Source organism: Brachionichthys hirsutus, chromosome 10 (genome assembly GCF_040956055.1).
Source record: "Brachionichthys hirsutus isolate HB-005 chromosome 10, CSIRO-AGI_Bhir_v1, whole genome shotgun sequence".
Classification (NCBI taxonomy): domain Eukaryota; kingdom Metazoa; phylum Chordata; class Actinopteri; order Lophiiformes; family Brachionichthyidae; genus Brachionichthys; species Brachionichthys hirsutus.
This window is the reverse complement of record NC_090906.1, coordinates 533,594-546,246: the sequence shown is the minus strand read 5'-3', so window position 1 is coordinate 546,246 and position 12,653 is coordinate 533,594. Positions and strand designations below refer to the sequence as shown.

The window sequence follows — 12,653 nt, the reverse complement described above, 5'->3', positions numbered from 1 at the left end:
CAGGTCCACGCAGGTCCAGGTCCAGAACAGACGCAGCGAAACGGTCTCCGTGTTGTCCCTCAATGGACGGCGGAGACCGTGTCCAACCACCGATAGTTCGGATCAGCCCGACCCGAACTCGAGCTGAATCAACGCGCATTCAAGTCTCAACGTACCTGAACGCAGCTCAGGTGCCGGGGAGGCCACGCGCGCGCGCGCGCACACACACACACATCGCCGCTGCCGCTGCCGCGCACCTCCTGAGCTTATTGACACATCATAACAGTTCAGCGCTGGTTGTTCTCCAGCCGCGGCAAGTCACCGGAAACGCGACGCACGGAGCCGGAAGTGCGGCCGCGTCACCAAAACAAAGGTCTTCCGCATCACACGAGAACTACAAATGCGACAATAAACCTAAAATGTAAACAGAATAGAAACCGATTATGGGATGCAGGCCTTCAGGACACTCCAAACAAGCCTGGTTCAGATGGAGACGACGGTCCCCGCCACAGACAGACAGACAGACAGACAGACAGATGAAGGTTTATTCATCCATCCGGATGGAATGATCGTCTCCGTGGTGTTAATCTCCAATAAAACACAAAAGGGATCAACAGATTCAGAGTAGAGCACGTTGGGTGTAAATTAAACACGGACAGAGGACAGATCAGAGGACAGATCAGAGGACATTCCTGAAACAGCGCTTTGCCCTGAAGTCCATTCAGTTCTTAATGACACGATCAATAATTCTACTCCTTCAGGGTTTTGTTACTCGTTCAATACTTAATGTATTTGTTTTCATTACAAGAACAACAGACAGTCAATAACAAATAAAGTTGACGTGACTGTGCTTTTGTTTTGATACTCCGCACCGGAAGTCCGCCCGGTGCTCTGAAACGTGACGGCTGAAACGCAGCACTTGCTCGATGATGAATGTTACAGACAGAAACCCGAACAGAGGCCATGACGCGCCGCCCGGACAGAACTACAGACGCGTTCGGTGACATGATGAACAAAAAGCACTTCCGGTCGTCTCGAGTCGGTGGAAAACGCTCCTCTCGGCCCTCCCCTCCCTGCCCCCCCCCCCCGGTCTGCAAAGTGCCCGGTCCCGGAATGGCCTGTCCCCGTTAACGTCCCTGCTTTAACTTTATCCGAGTGTTTGCACCGTCCGAAAGGTTAAAGGTCACCGAGAAGATGAGGAAGCACCGGCAACGCCGCCGCAGGAGCCGTTCGCGTTAGAAGCTTCCTGGGTGCTCGTGCGCGTGTTCGTGCGCGTGATGGGGCGAACTGATAAAAACAATAAAAACGTGTTTCAGCGGCACGTACCCGTCGGGAGCACCGCGCTCACCGGGAGGAGCGTCTCTTCTTCCTCACCGGGAGCTTCAGCCGTGAAATAATCAACAGTTAAACAGCGAACTGGACGCGCTGCAAACACCCGCCCCCCTCGCGTCACGCTGCCTGTGATTGGCCGCTCCTTCTGACGGGCAGCGTCACCCCGCCAATGAAATGCGAGCTTACGTTGAAGCGTTTGGAGATCAGTAGAACTATTACTGCTTGTGTGTACTCCTTTGTAGTAGAATGACACTTTGCTTGTAACATTTCATGGCCTTTGTGTAACCGCTAAAGAACGCTATTTGTTATCCTGCTACGATCCTGAAGTAAATCGGGTTTAGTTTAATCTGTACGGCCATTCTGGGGCTCGATTGATTGGATCATGTGATCAAGAACCGAGATAGTCACAGTGATAAGTATTCATTATGCAAAGATGGAATCTGTCAAATGTTGGATGATCGTAAAGTACTACGACTACTACTGTACTTTCGGCTTGTCCCATGAGGGGTCGCCACAGCAAATCAAATCAAATCCCTCACTACGTCCATGTCTCTTCTCCTGGGTCGTCCTCTAGTCCTGTCCTTTGCATCGTCCTCCCCAACACCAGCCACTCTCATGTCCTCCCTCACTACGTCCATGTCTCTTCTCCTGGGTCGTCCTCTAGTCCTGTCCTTTGCATCTTCCTCCCCAACACCAGCCACTCTCATGTCCTCCCTCACTACGTCCATGTCTCTTCTCCTGGGTCGTCCTCTAGTCCTGTTCCCTGGCAGTTCCATCCTCAGCATCCTTCTACCGATATAGTCCCCGTCTCTCCTCTGGACATGTCCAAACCATCAAAGTCTGGTCTCTCTGACCTTGTCTCTAAACCGTCTAACCTTCACTGTCCCTCTTATTGTCTCATTTATAATCATGTCCAACCTGGTCCCTCCCAAGGAGAACCTCAGCATCTTCATCTCCTCCACTTCTAGCTCCGCCTCCTGTCTTTTCCTCAGAGCCACTGTCTCTAAGCCGTCCATCATGGCTGTCCTCACCACTGTCTCTAAGCCGTCCATCATGTCTGTCCTCACCACTGTCTCTAAGCCGTCCATCATGGCTGTCCTCACCACTGTCTCTGAGCCGTCCATCATGTCTGTCCTCACCACTGTCTCTAAGCCGTCCATCATGGCTGTCCTCACCACTGTCTCTAAGCCGTCCATCATGGCTGTCCTCACCACTGTCTCTGAGCCGTCCATCATGGCTGTCCTCACCACTGTCTCTAAGCCGTCCATCATGGCTGTCCTCACCACTGTCTCTAAGCCGTCCATCATGGCTGTCCTCACCACTGTCTCTGAGCCGTCCATCATGGCTGTCCTCACCACTGTCTCTGAGCCGTCCATCATGGCTGTCTTCACCACTGTCTCTAAGCCGTCCATCATGGCTGTCCTCACCACTGTCTCTAAGCCGTTCATCATGTCTGTCCTCACCACTGTCTCTGAGCCGTCCATCATGTCTGTCCTCACCACTGTCTCTAAGCCGTCCATCATGTCTGTCCTCACCACTGTCTCTAAGCCGTCCATCATGGCTGTCCTCACCACTGTCTCTAAGCCGTCCATCATGGCTGTCCTCACCACTGTCTCTGAGCCGTCCATCATGTCTGTCCTCACCACTGTCTCTAAGCCGTCCATCATGGTTGTCCTCACCACTGTCTCTGAGCCGTCCATCATGGCTGTCCTCACCACTGTCTTGTAGACCTGTCCCTTCGTCCTATCACAGAGCACACCTGATACTTCCAGCCTGCCTGCACACGATTCTTCTCCTCCTTTTCACATTCTCTCCATCACTCTGCACCGTTGACCCGAGGTACCTGAAGTCCACTGCCAGCCGTACTCAGGAAACCATTAAAGCCGTACAAATCACCTGCCGTCAGTATGTAGGACCGGGGCGTTAGGGTCGCTCGGCTCGGTATTCTCACAATTTGTTCTTTTTTTCCTTATTTACAGATTTCTCCGCACTAATTTCCACAGTACGCTGTACTGCTCAAAAATCACCAGGTAAACGCTCTCATTGACTCTGGCGCAGACTCTGTGGCCACCCAGTTGGGACTGGGTATGGAGCCGTTAACAGCCCTTGATGGCCGCCTCCTCCACCGGGTCACGTGCAGGACCAGCCCACTCACCGTGATCCTAGCTGGTAACCATGTCGAGACCTTGACTTTCCTCCTGATCCATGCACCTCACCAGCCCCTTGTCCTCGGGTACCCCCCCCAGGTTGACTGGGCGACCGGGTTGATTCGGGAGTGGAGCCCTCATTGTCTTTCCTCCTGCTTAATGTCAGCCATTGCTGACATTAAGAAACTATATATATATCAACTATATAAATAATATATAGTTACCTCTAATGTCATATCGGCGATTCAGAAATATTCTAATCATTTAAAAAAAAAAGGTCTGGAGAAATATTAAATTGAAACGTTTACTGACATAGCAAGTCTTCTGTTGCACATACATTTACATTTGCACATTCTAGTTACTCTATCTTATATTCTATTGTATTTTATTTTGTAACTTGTATTTTCCTTTACTATTATTATCCATTTATGGCATTCCTCGTCGGCAGCAATGTAAAAATGTCATTGTATAGAGAAACGTGTGTCTCTTCTGTGCACATGGCAATACACACTTTGCATCATTTAACACACAGGCTCACTATTGTTATCCCCTTATTAACAGTTATAGAGACAAGTCCGTAAGTTGTGTCGAACACTCAGTTGAAGGCTGGGTTGCCGACTGCAGACAAGCTGCTGACCGAAGGGATCTTGCCTTTGAGAAGGATGAGGGAGAAGAGGAAGGAGCAAACAGTCATGGCGCCCAGGATGATCACTCCAGAGACGAGGGCACTCGTCACTTTATTCATCTGAAACGCTGGAAACTTCACATGTGCTGGAGCAGCACAAACAAAGAAGCCATTAAATCTGCACATTTAACTTTGTCCACATCTGCTCATACATTTACCTAAAAAAGGAAAGCTATTTCTAATTCATTGTAGTTTTATATATCAGATTCGATTTAATTTATTTTACTGTTTATCCTTGTTCCTGAGAAGACATTTGTACTTTTAGGCCCCTAAAAGATAAGACAATGGAATGATTAAGCTACAATGCAATCAACAAAGAAATGTCTAAAGTCTATAGTATAAAACTATTGAGGGGGGGGGGGGGGGGGTGTCCAACATAATGCCAAAATTAGGATAAGATGTAAAGCAATTTCCAAACCCGATATTTATTCATATGTCTGTTTTGGTGCATGATAAACTAGACAAATGAAATGTATTCAACCTCTTGAAAACGAGAAGGTCATAATCGTCTCATTTTCTGGGTATCTGGGTCACGGGTTACACTGGAGCCTACCCCAGCGGGCTACGGGCGAGAGGTGGCCTACAACCCAGGTGAGACACCAGCTGATTGCGGGTGTCATGGTGTCCCGTTATGTTCCCTTCACAATTCTGTATTCAGTCTGACCATCTCCTCGGTCTCACCGTATGTTTCTCGCCAGGTTGTTCGTACGCACCAGAGCAAGTATTTTGGTTGCACTTTATTTTTGGCTGTGTTTTTGTGTTTCTCTTTTTCCGGTGCCAGCCCACCAGTGTTTGAAACATTCTTGGTTTCTTCTTTTTAGGCTATGATTTTTCCAGCCGGTCCCATTGTTTATTTCTGTTCATACTTTTTTTGTAGAGTTTTTGTTTTCTAGTATTTTAGACACCTAACGGTCATAATTTATTTCTGCTGTTTTGTTTACTCTGAGTGTGTCAGTAAAATCCCACGACCTTGCCTTCGTTTGAACTGGGGTCTACACTCCCAGTTCAAACGTAACAGCGGGGCCACATACAAATACAGAAAACCACTCACGCTCACACCTACGTACATATAGGACCTATCCAGCTTGTTGTGTGTGCTATGTGTAGCACACACAACAAGCTATATGTGTATGCTGTGAGCAGCAGTGTGGCTTTATGCCGAGGAAGAGTACCACAGACGCAATGTTAGCGTTGAGGCTAGCAATGGAGAAGAACCGGGAAGGTCAGGAGGAGCTGCATTGTGTCATGGAACTAATGCTGTACTGAGCACTAGTCTCTACCAAGTAGATGGGTGGGCCCAATGAGACATTTAGGGGTCCCTTTTAGTGGCGTTATATAAATATATCTAAGAACACGTGTCTGCTATATAAAACTGCAGAAATAAAAGAAGAAAGGAAGGAATGGAAGGACAATATTGTTGTCAGATTCAAATCGACCATAGTAGAACACAGATGGATGGTATGCTGCCATTTTCATCCCACACTTGCTCTAAGCCCATAAAGACGTTTTGCTCATTCTACGTTAACTTCAATCGACGGCTTTTTGCTTCTCGTTTGAAGCTAAAATCTATGGATTTCTGGTGAAAGTTACAAAGCAGTTAATTTAAGTGAAATTGCAAAAAATATCTGAAAGAAACCCTGATCACATGACAAGTAAACAGAGTGGAAGAATATGAGACACTTTCCAACAATTTAAAGTTTGCTTAAAACAGAAAGAAAATATCTCACTCAAAATTGTTATTACACAATAGGGTAGGCAGAATGTAAAGGCTTACCCAGCTGGGAATTGTTGGTTGGGATTTCTTCTGCAAAATAGAAAAGATAAAGGTAAGTTGTAGTATAATATTTTACATTCATTAGAGTATTATTTATTATTATTATTACCTTGAGTATGTGCTGTTAGTGTCTTGTAGTTGTTTATCACAATAACTTCAGGTGCTGACTGAGCAATTGTACCTCACAGAAGGTTTTACCATTGCATTGAACATATTATATACTGTACAGGACATCCCATCTACAAATCACTACAGATGTACAGGTTATGAAACTAAAAGCTCATGCTAAAGAAAAATTGTTGCACTCTCGTGGTTCTATTTTAATGTTTTACAGTGTACTTTGGGAATAAGCCTCTGAGGTGAAGGTAAAACATTGAAGGATGTGACATTATACTGTACCACTACGAGTGATGATGGGACCAGCAGTCAAGACAGCATTTCCAGAGGCGCTGCCTGATTCTTTCCCCCCTGAGATATCTCGTTTCTTCTTGCGGCCACAGATCTAAGGAAAAATAGATATGTAAATGGTATGTCAGAGTGAAAACCCAATAATATGACACCACTGATAGCTAATATAGCCCATTACAGCTGTAGATCTTTGAAATGAAAGGTTAAATTAATTGAAACGAGAATATTTAAAGGAAGGCAACGCCTGCTGAAAAATCAGGTGCGCTCTGTAGTCTGGAATTTACGGTATATATATCAGCATTTGGTGAATATATATCAGCGTTCAGTAAATATATATCAGCGATCATTCAATATATATCAGCCTTTGGTCCATATTCTCAGATTTCAACTTTAAAATATATATAATAATTTCCTAAACGGCTTGCCATATTTATATACTGTATATCTATGTAGTGGAAGTGGAATTGCTAGAAAATAAAGGTACGGTATTAAACTACGGTACCTCAAAATGGTCATTTATAACAGCAATTGAGAAATGTATGAGTAAAGAAATGATTGATCATTAAATTAAACTTTAGAGAGTTGTTAAGAGATACTGAAAACATGTTTGTTATACTTGATCCTAATATTCTGTTCTGCTATAGGTGAAGGCCTCACTGGCATGAGTATTGGGCAGTCATCTGCTCGACACAGCTTGGTGACGCAATGCAGGAAGACGGTGGACATCTTCTGGTTCTTGTGCTTTACAAAGCGGAATACTTCAAAGGCAAAACGACCCATTTGGCTTTTCCCATTTTCAAAGACGGTTGTCTGGGGGTCTTTTTCACAGCTGGCCGAGGGAGAGATCAATGGAAGCGACTGTTAAGAAGGAGATATGTCACAAATCATATTTTCTTTTTATTTTAGTTACCTAAAGAAGAGATCATAGCGGAGGTCATCGTTAGGGTTTCCAGATGGTGTGGTGTAACAGTAGTCCATGAGAATGTTCCACCTATTTAACAAAAAGGAAATCCAGCGGTCAATGTCTTTAATAGGGCAGCTGTGGCTCAGTTGGTAGAGTGGGGGTTTGAATCCCGGCCCTGACTTTCCACATGCGAAGTGTCCTTGGGCAAGACACTGAACCCCGAATTGCTCCCAGTGGGTCTGGCCGCAGTCGCCCACTGGAGTGTGAATGGGTGAATGTGAGGCCTCATGTAAAGCGCTGTGGGCACCGCGAAGGTGGAGAAGCACTGTAAGAGCGGTAAATATCTGACCTCTCCTAGACTGTAATAAGACCTCCACCCCTGTTGGGGGCAGCATTGCTGTTTTTGGGTGGATGCTCATATTACTAAAAGCTCTTTTTCAGTGTTGTTTTTGTAGAAGTAAATAACTGTGTGGTTGATGTGTCACTAAAACAACAAATATTCGAGTTAAAGTCATTGATCTGCTTCAATGTTTCTCTGAACCAAAAGCTCTATTTCTCTGCTTTCTGTTGGAAAGTGCTGATTTTGGTGATTTCTGCCTCTCATCAACATCCAATAACTCCAGTACGGAAAACAGTAGGAACACACATTTTGTTTTCCTGATGAAAGAATCTTTCATTTGGTAGGTTTGCCGTTTGTGTAGTCAAAGTACATAATGTTGTGTGGGTCTTGAAATATAGGGCAAAATGAGCGAAAGCCGCCGGTACTAGCCCAAACAGAGTGGAAAGGAACTCTGGTCAGTTTAAAGGGGAGCAGTGTGAAATCACCCTTATTGTCCTTTCTCTATTCTCTGCTTCAACAGGATTAAGTATCTAAACTCTCGACCAGACTCTCAGAACTGAAGAAGTCTCTTGGATGAGAGGTGAAACGTCTCCAACCAAAGTCGAGTTGATTCATGATTTACCAGAACCTGGATGACAAACAACCTACACAGACTACGGAAGCTTATTGCATTCACTGAAGAAGAAAAAAAATTCGGTTCTCCTGAATTTCTGAATTAATGAGATGAATCCTTTCTTTCCTGTTTTTAGAGGTATTTTTTTCTGTCACACAGAAAGAGCAGATCAGTTCAGATGTTTTGACTTGATTAAATACCTCCTATCCAAGTTAGTAGCTTTTACAGCTGCGAACACCCGTGTCTTCAGGGTTAGTCCTGCCATGGGGATGGAGAGCTGTTGAACATATGATGAGTCCTGTACAAAACAAAATGCTACTTTAGCAGTGGCTCATTTCTACAGTTTAATTTGTCATTTGTTGATGAATTTCCATTCATGTTCCCATTTACTTGTGTGATTGACTAAGCACATCATTATTGTATGGGTTTGATTCCAGTGCAATACCCCCCCCCCCCCCTCCTCAAAATAAAATATAAAGCATGAATCACGTGGCATGAACGTACATTGTAAAGCAGTAGATTCAATGTGCTGATGAAGGTACCATTGCTGTCCTTCACTGAGATTGCTGCTGCTGACCTTTAATGAAGATGGAAAAACATGAAAGGTTCCAGAACAATTCTCCAGCATGCACAACCAACCCTGATCCCTGAAAAGCTGGAACACTGCATAAATCAAAGATTTATCAAAGAATAGAACGCAATAGAATGGAAGAATACAACGATTTATAAACTATATTTGTTCATTCAGGTCGGAAGATGAATGAATGTTTCCAGCATATTTATCTTCAGCAAAGGAAGAAGATGGCTGAATATATTGTGAAAGATTTAGACAACTTTAATAATCTTCTGCAGAAACATATTCATATTTCACCTCGATATTTAGGTGAATGAAGTCCTGCTGTTTTTATTGACTGACTATACATTTCAGATAAAATATCATCTTTCGGCCCTCTGCTGTCTATGAACCCATCGTTGATGTTTTCATAATAATTTGCATCTATTTTTTCATGGTGAGGATACAGATATGTCAGTACTACTGCGTTGTGCTGTTTCATTTTATATTGGAGGGATAACTTTTTTGTTGTCAAAATTGGCATGGTAACAAAAGTAAAATGAGAACAAACTTCAGAATCAGAAACAAACAGAGCCAGACCAGCATCTGTCTCTTGTATTTAACAAAACAGCCCAAAAAAAGATGGTTTCATGATTTTCTTCAGTATATCTTATAGTCATATCTCTGACTAACTTTTTGCAATCCAACATTTGGGGCATACCACTGTGACATTTAAAAACACAACAGAACACATAAATGATGGCGTAAGCCCGACTCACGAGGCCAGCTGCGTGTTGTTCACCAGGTATTCCAGTGGGTAACTGCAGCTGAACTTGTAAAGCAGGCCTGGCAGGTAGCTGATGATTGTGGGCGGATCAGGCGTATCAATATACCCCGATATGTGTCCAATCTGCACCAGGGACAAGTTCCCGTAGGCATTCGGTCCTTGAGCTGTGGACACCTGCGGAGAGCATCAGCAGTGTGGGTAACCCTCCTCCGAGCTCCGGAGCAGAACAAAATGTGCTTTAAATTCTTTAAGCATTGCTTTCGGCAGACGCCTGACTGGGACGGGAAATGCTGCTCCTAATTACCGCGGCCTCTGAGCACCAAGACACGCGTCAGTTAAACGAGACCATCAGGCAGTATACAAAATAGTATCGAGAATAATTTCAGATTATTGCTCAATTGATCAGCCAGACGTGTCCATAATGCACGCCTCTGAGGCTAACTGTATAATAATTATATTACCTAAAAGCTATTCATTTTCGTAACTGCCCCGACGACAACGTTAACTCCTTAAGCGCTGTACAACGTAAGACACTGCTCACCAGGAGTCGTCATTATTTACATCAACCTAACGGTTATTGGGAGCGATTTGGCGTTTCGGACCTTGGTAAAAGAACGCAACACAAAGACTGTCGGAGCAGCTATCAAGCAGCTAGCTGGCTCATCAGTGAATGAATCATCCCGACCAGAACTTTAGTAATTAAGCTACAGTTTTGCTACGATACCGTTTCAACAACAAATGGTAGCTTGGATGTTCTTCTTACCACCAGTGAGCTGCCGCAGGCCTCCATTGTAGCCAGGCTGATACTAAAGATTACAGCGGTGGGAAAGGTGTTATTATTAATGAATCCACGGCAGTGAGCATCTCCATGGCGACCATTCAAGGCCAGGTCAGTGTCAGTATAGCCAGAAAAGAGGACAGGGCAGAAGTTGAGTTTGAGCGTGATGGTCTGCACGCCACAGTAGACGCTGATATCCTTCTCTGCTGCAGGCCACACAAATGCACAGATAGACACATGACTCCCAAGATACGCTGTTACATAGGTAAGAGTTTACATAAATACAATGTTATCTGATCACTGGAATATGCACTTAGTCGGTAGCTATCGGTAACTTGCCAAAAAGATTCTGTCAAGGAAGTCTGACAAGAAGAAATGTGAATCTGCTTCAGTTTCCTCACCAGGGAAGCGACTGTGAAAGTTGCCGTCACAATTGTAACCATTGAACTGAGCTCCAACAGATAAAGCCTGACTTAAGAGAAGAATCAAACATATACATTCCATTTCAGCACCTGAAACAGAGCAGTGTTTGCACTTAATGTAAGAAATCCATATGATGCACTTCATCAGTCTTTAAGGGGGGGGGGGGGGGGGGGAGGACAATGTGAATTCATAGACAAAATAATTCTGGCAAAGACATATTCTGTGTATGTCAGAGGGGAGTATCTTCCCAAAAGATTTCAAATACCATAAGAGTACAATGATTTGTCTGTCAAACATGAAGGTCACACCTGCAGCTTTGGCATCAAAGTTAAAATGAATTATCCCGCATCATTCTCTGATAAGCATAGCAATCTAACTCTCTGTATGCACATGCCACTGTCCTGGGAAAACCAAGCTTGTTTGTTTTTCTGAGACTGAGGCACAGAAGACAGACCATTGCAGTACTGGAGGTACTCACCCTGTTTCCTGGAAGCAAGTAAATCTGCGGTTCTCCATCAGCTTGGGATAGACGATAGAATGGTCTGCAGGCGACGGCCAGCAGGACTCAGGAGCAGGGGAGGGGGGAGGGGCCGAGCACATAAGAGATTCATTATTTGGACATATCAACAATAAAAAGGGCTGTCCAGGCTCAACATGGGAAAGTCCATCAAATCTGAATGCGTTATAGAAATCCATTCATATCTTCAGAAACATGAGCAGCCTTTGAAGTTTCCCACTCATATCTTTTCGGCCCAATGCGGCTGTGTTACTGCTCACAAACGGTTTGATGCCACATGAGGTCCACCAGCAGGGGAAGGGGGGTGGCCATTATCTTTTCATCGCTCCTGTGGCCCCGGCCTGCTGACTGGGCTGTTTCTTTTTTCCTAGAATGGTCAGAAAGTACACCGTCTGCCACATGAGCCCTCAGCCCGGGAATCCACACTTCCCATGCTTTGTCTGCGCTTGTCCTCGGTCAGCACAACAGCAGGCACTCTGCTGGTGCTGTGAGCTGCTAGAGGTCTCCGGCCTCACCTTCAAATCCTTTAGCAGTTACAGAACGTTTAGGGAAAGAAAGCGATACGATTTGGCAGTATGTACACAACAGGATATGAAGGGCCACAGTGTATGAAGCAGGTCTGGCAGATGGTCAGAACATTGGATGGGGCAGTAAAGTTTAACTTTATCCTCATCAATAGACTCCAACCCCACAGAAAAGAAAAAAGGTTGATTAGTGTCATGGATTGTACCACAGCGCCAACAAGAAAAGATGTATTTGGATGCTCTGTGTCAGGGTCATGTTGTTACTTTTAAAGTACTTTGGGCACTGCAAAGTTGTAGATATAAGTGCAGTCCATTTACCATTTTACACAGACGACAGGGGAAGTGTAGGATGAAGTGGACTTTTCAACCCACCCTTGCACTATCAAGTCCTGTAGGTAGTCTTTTATTTCATTGTATAACTATTTTGGAACAGAAAAATATGTTCTTGAGACCGGTTCACAGTATTTTAATGAAATATTCATTTGCAGATTTTCATGTCATCATCACACCTGGAGAATGACTCCGAGTCCTCTCTCAGCATTTGGCTGACCATGTTTCTCTGATGAGTCAAAGCAACACGAGGGTCCCATTGTTCGTGAGCAGGAGTACCTGAACTGGAGCTCTGTGCCTGAACATGGTGGATCGTTGTAGTTGCGGCGAGTTCTGCTCAATGTGTTGGCCCGGGTACAACTTTTTATTTTTGCAGGCGGTCAGATGCATGGGGTCAGATGCAGGGGGTCAGATGCAGGGGGTCGGATGCAGAGGGTCAGATGCATGGGGTCGGATGCAGGGGGTCAGATGCAGGGGGTCGGATGCAGGGGGTCAGATGCATGGGGTCAGATGCAGGGGGTCGGATGCATGGGGTCAGATGCAGGGGGTCGGATGCAGG

General features: G+C 45.0%; 2 protein-coding genes across 2 annotated transcripts in view; both read right to left on the bottom strand.

Annotated features, from left to right (window-relative positions):
- The window catches only part of LOC137900575 (histone H2AX-like), a 247,668-nt gene that overhangs the window by 234,297 nt on the left and 718 nt on the right, over window positions 1–12,653 (bottom strand). The window lies entirely within an intron of this gene.
- LOC137900751 (zona pellucida-like domain-containing protein 1) lies at window positions 4,054–10,804 on the bottom strand. The gene is made up of 10 exons (XM_068744886.1): window positions 10,702–10,804; window positions 10,286–10,506; window positions 9,515–9,696; window positions 8,687–8,759; window positions 8,383–8,480; window positions 7,236–7,316; window positions 6,983–7,154; window positions 6,317–6,419; window positions 5,918–5,947; window positions 4,054–4,229 (listed from the first exon to the last, which is right to left on the bottom strand). The coding sequence occupies exons 1-10, from the start codon at window positions 10,802–10,804 to the stop codon at window positions 4,054–4,056; spliced, it is 1,239 nt and encodes a 412-aa protein (XP_068600987.1).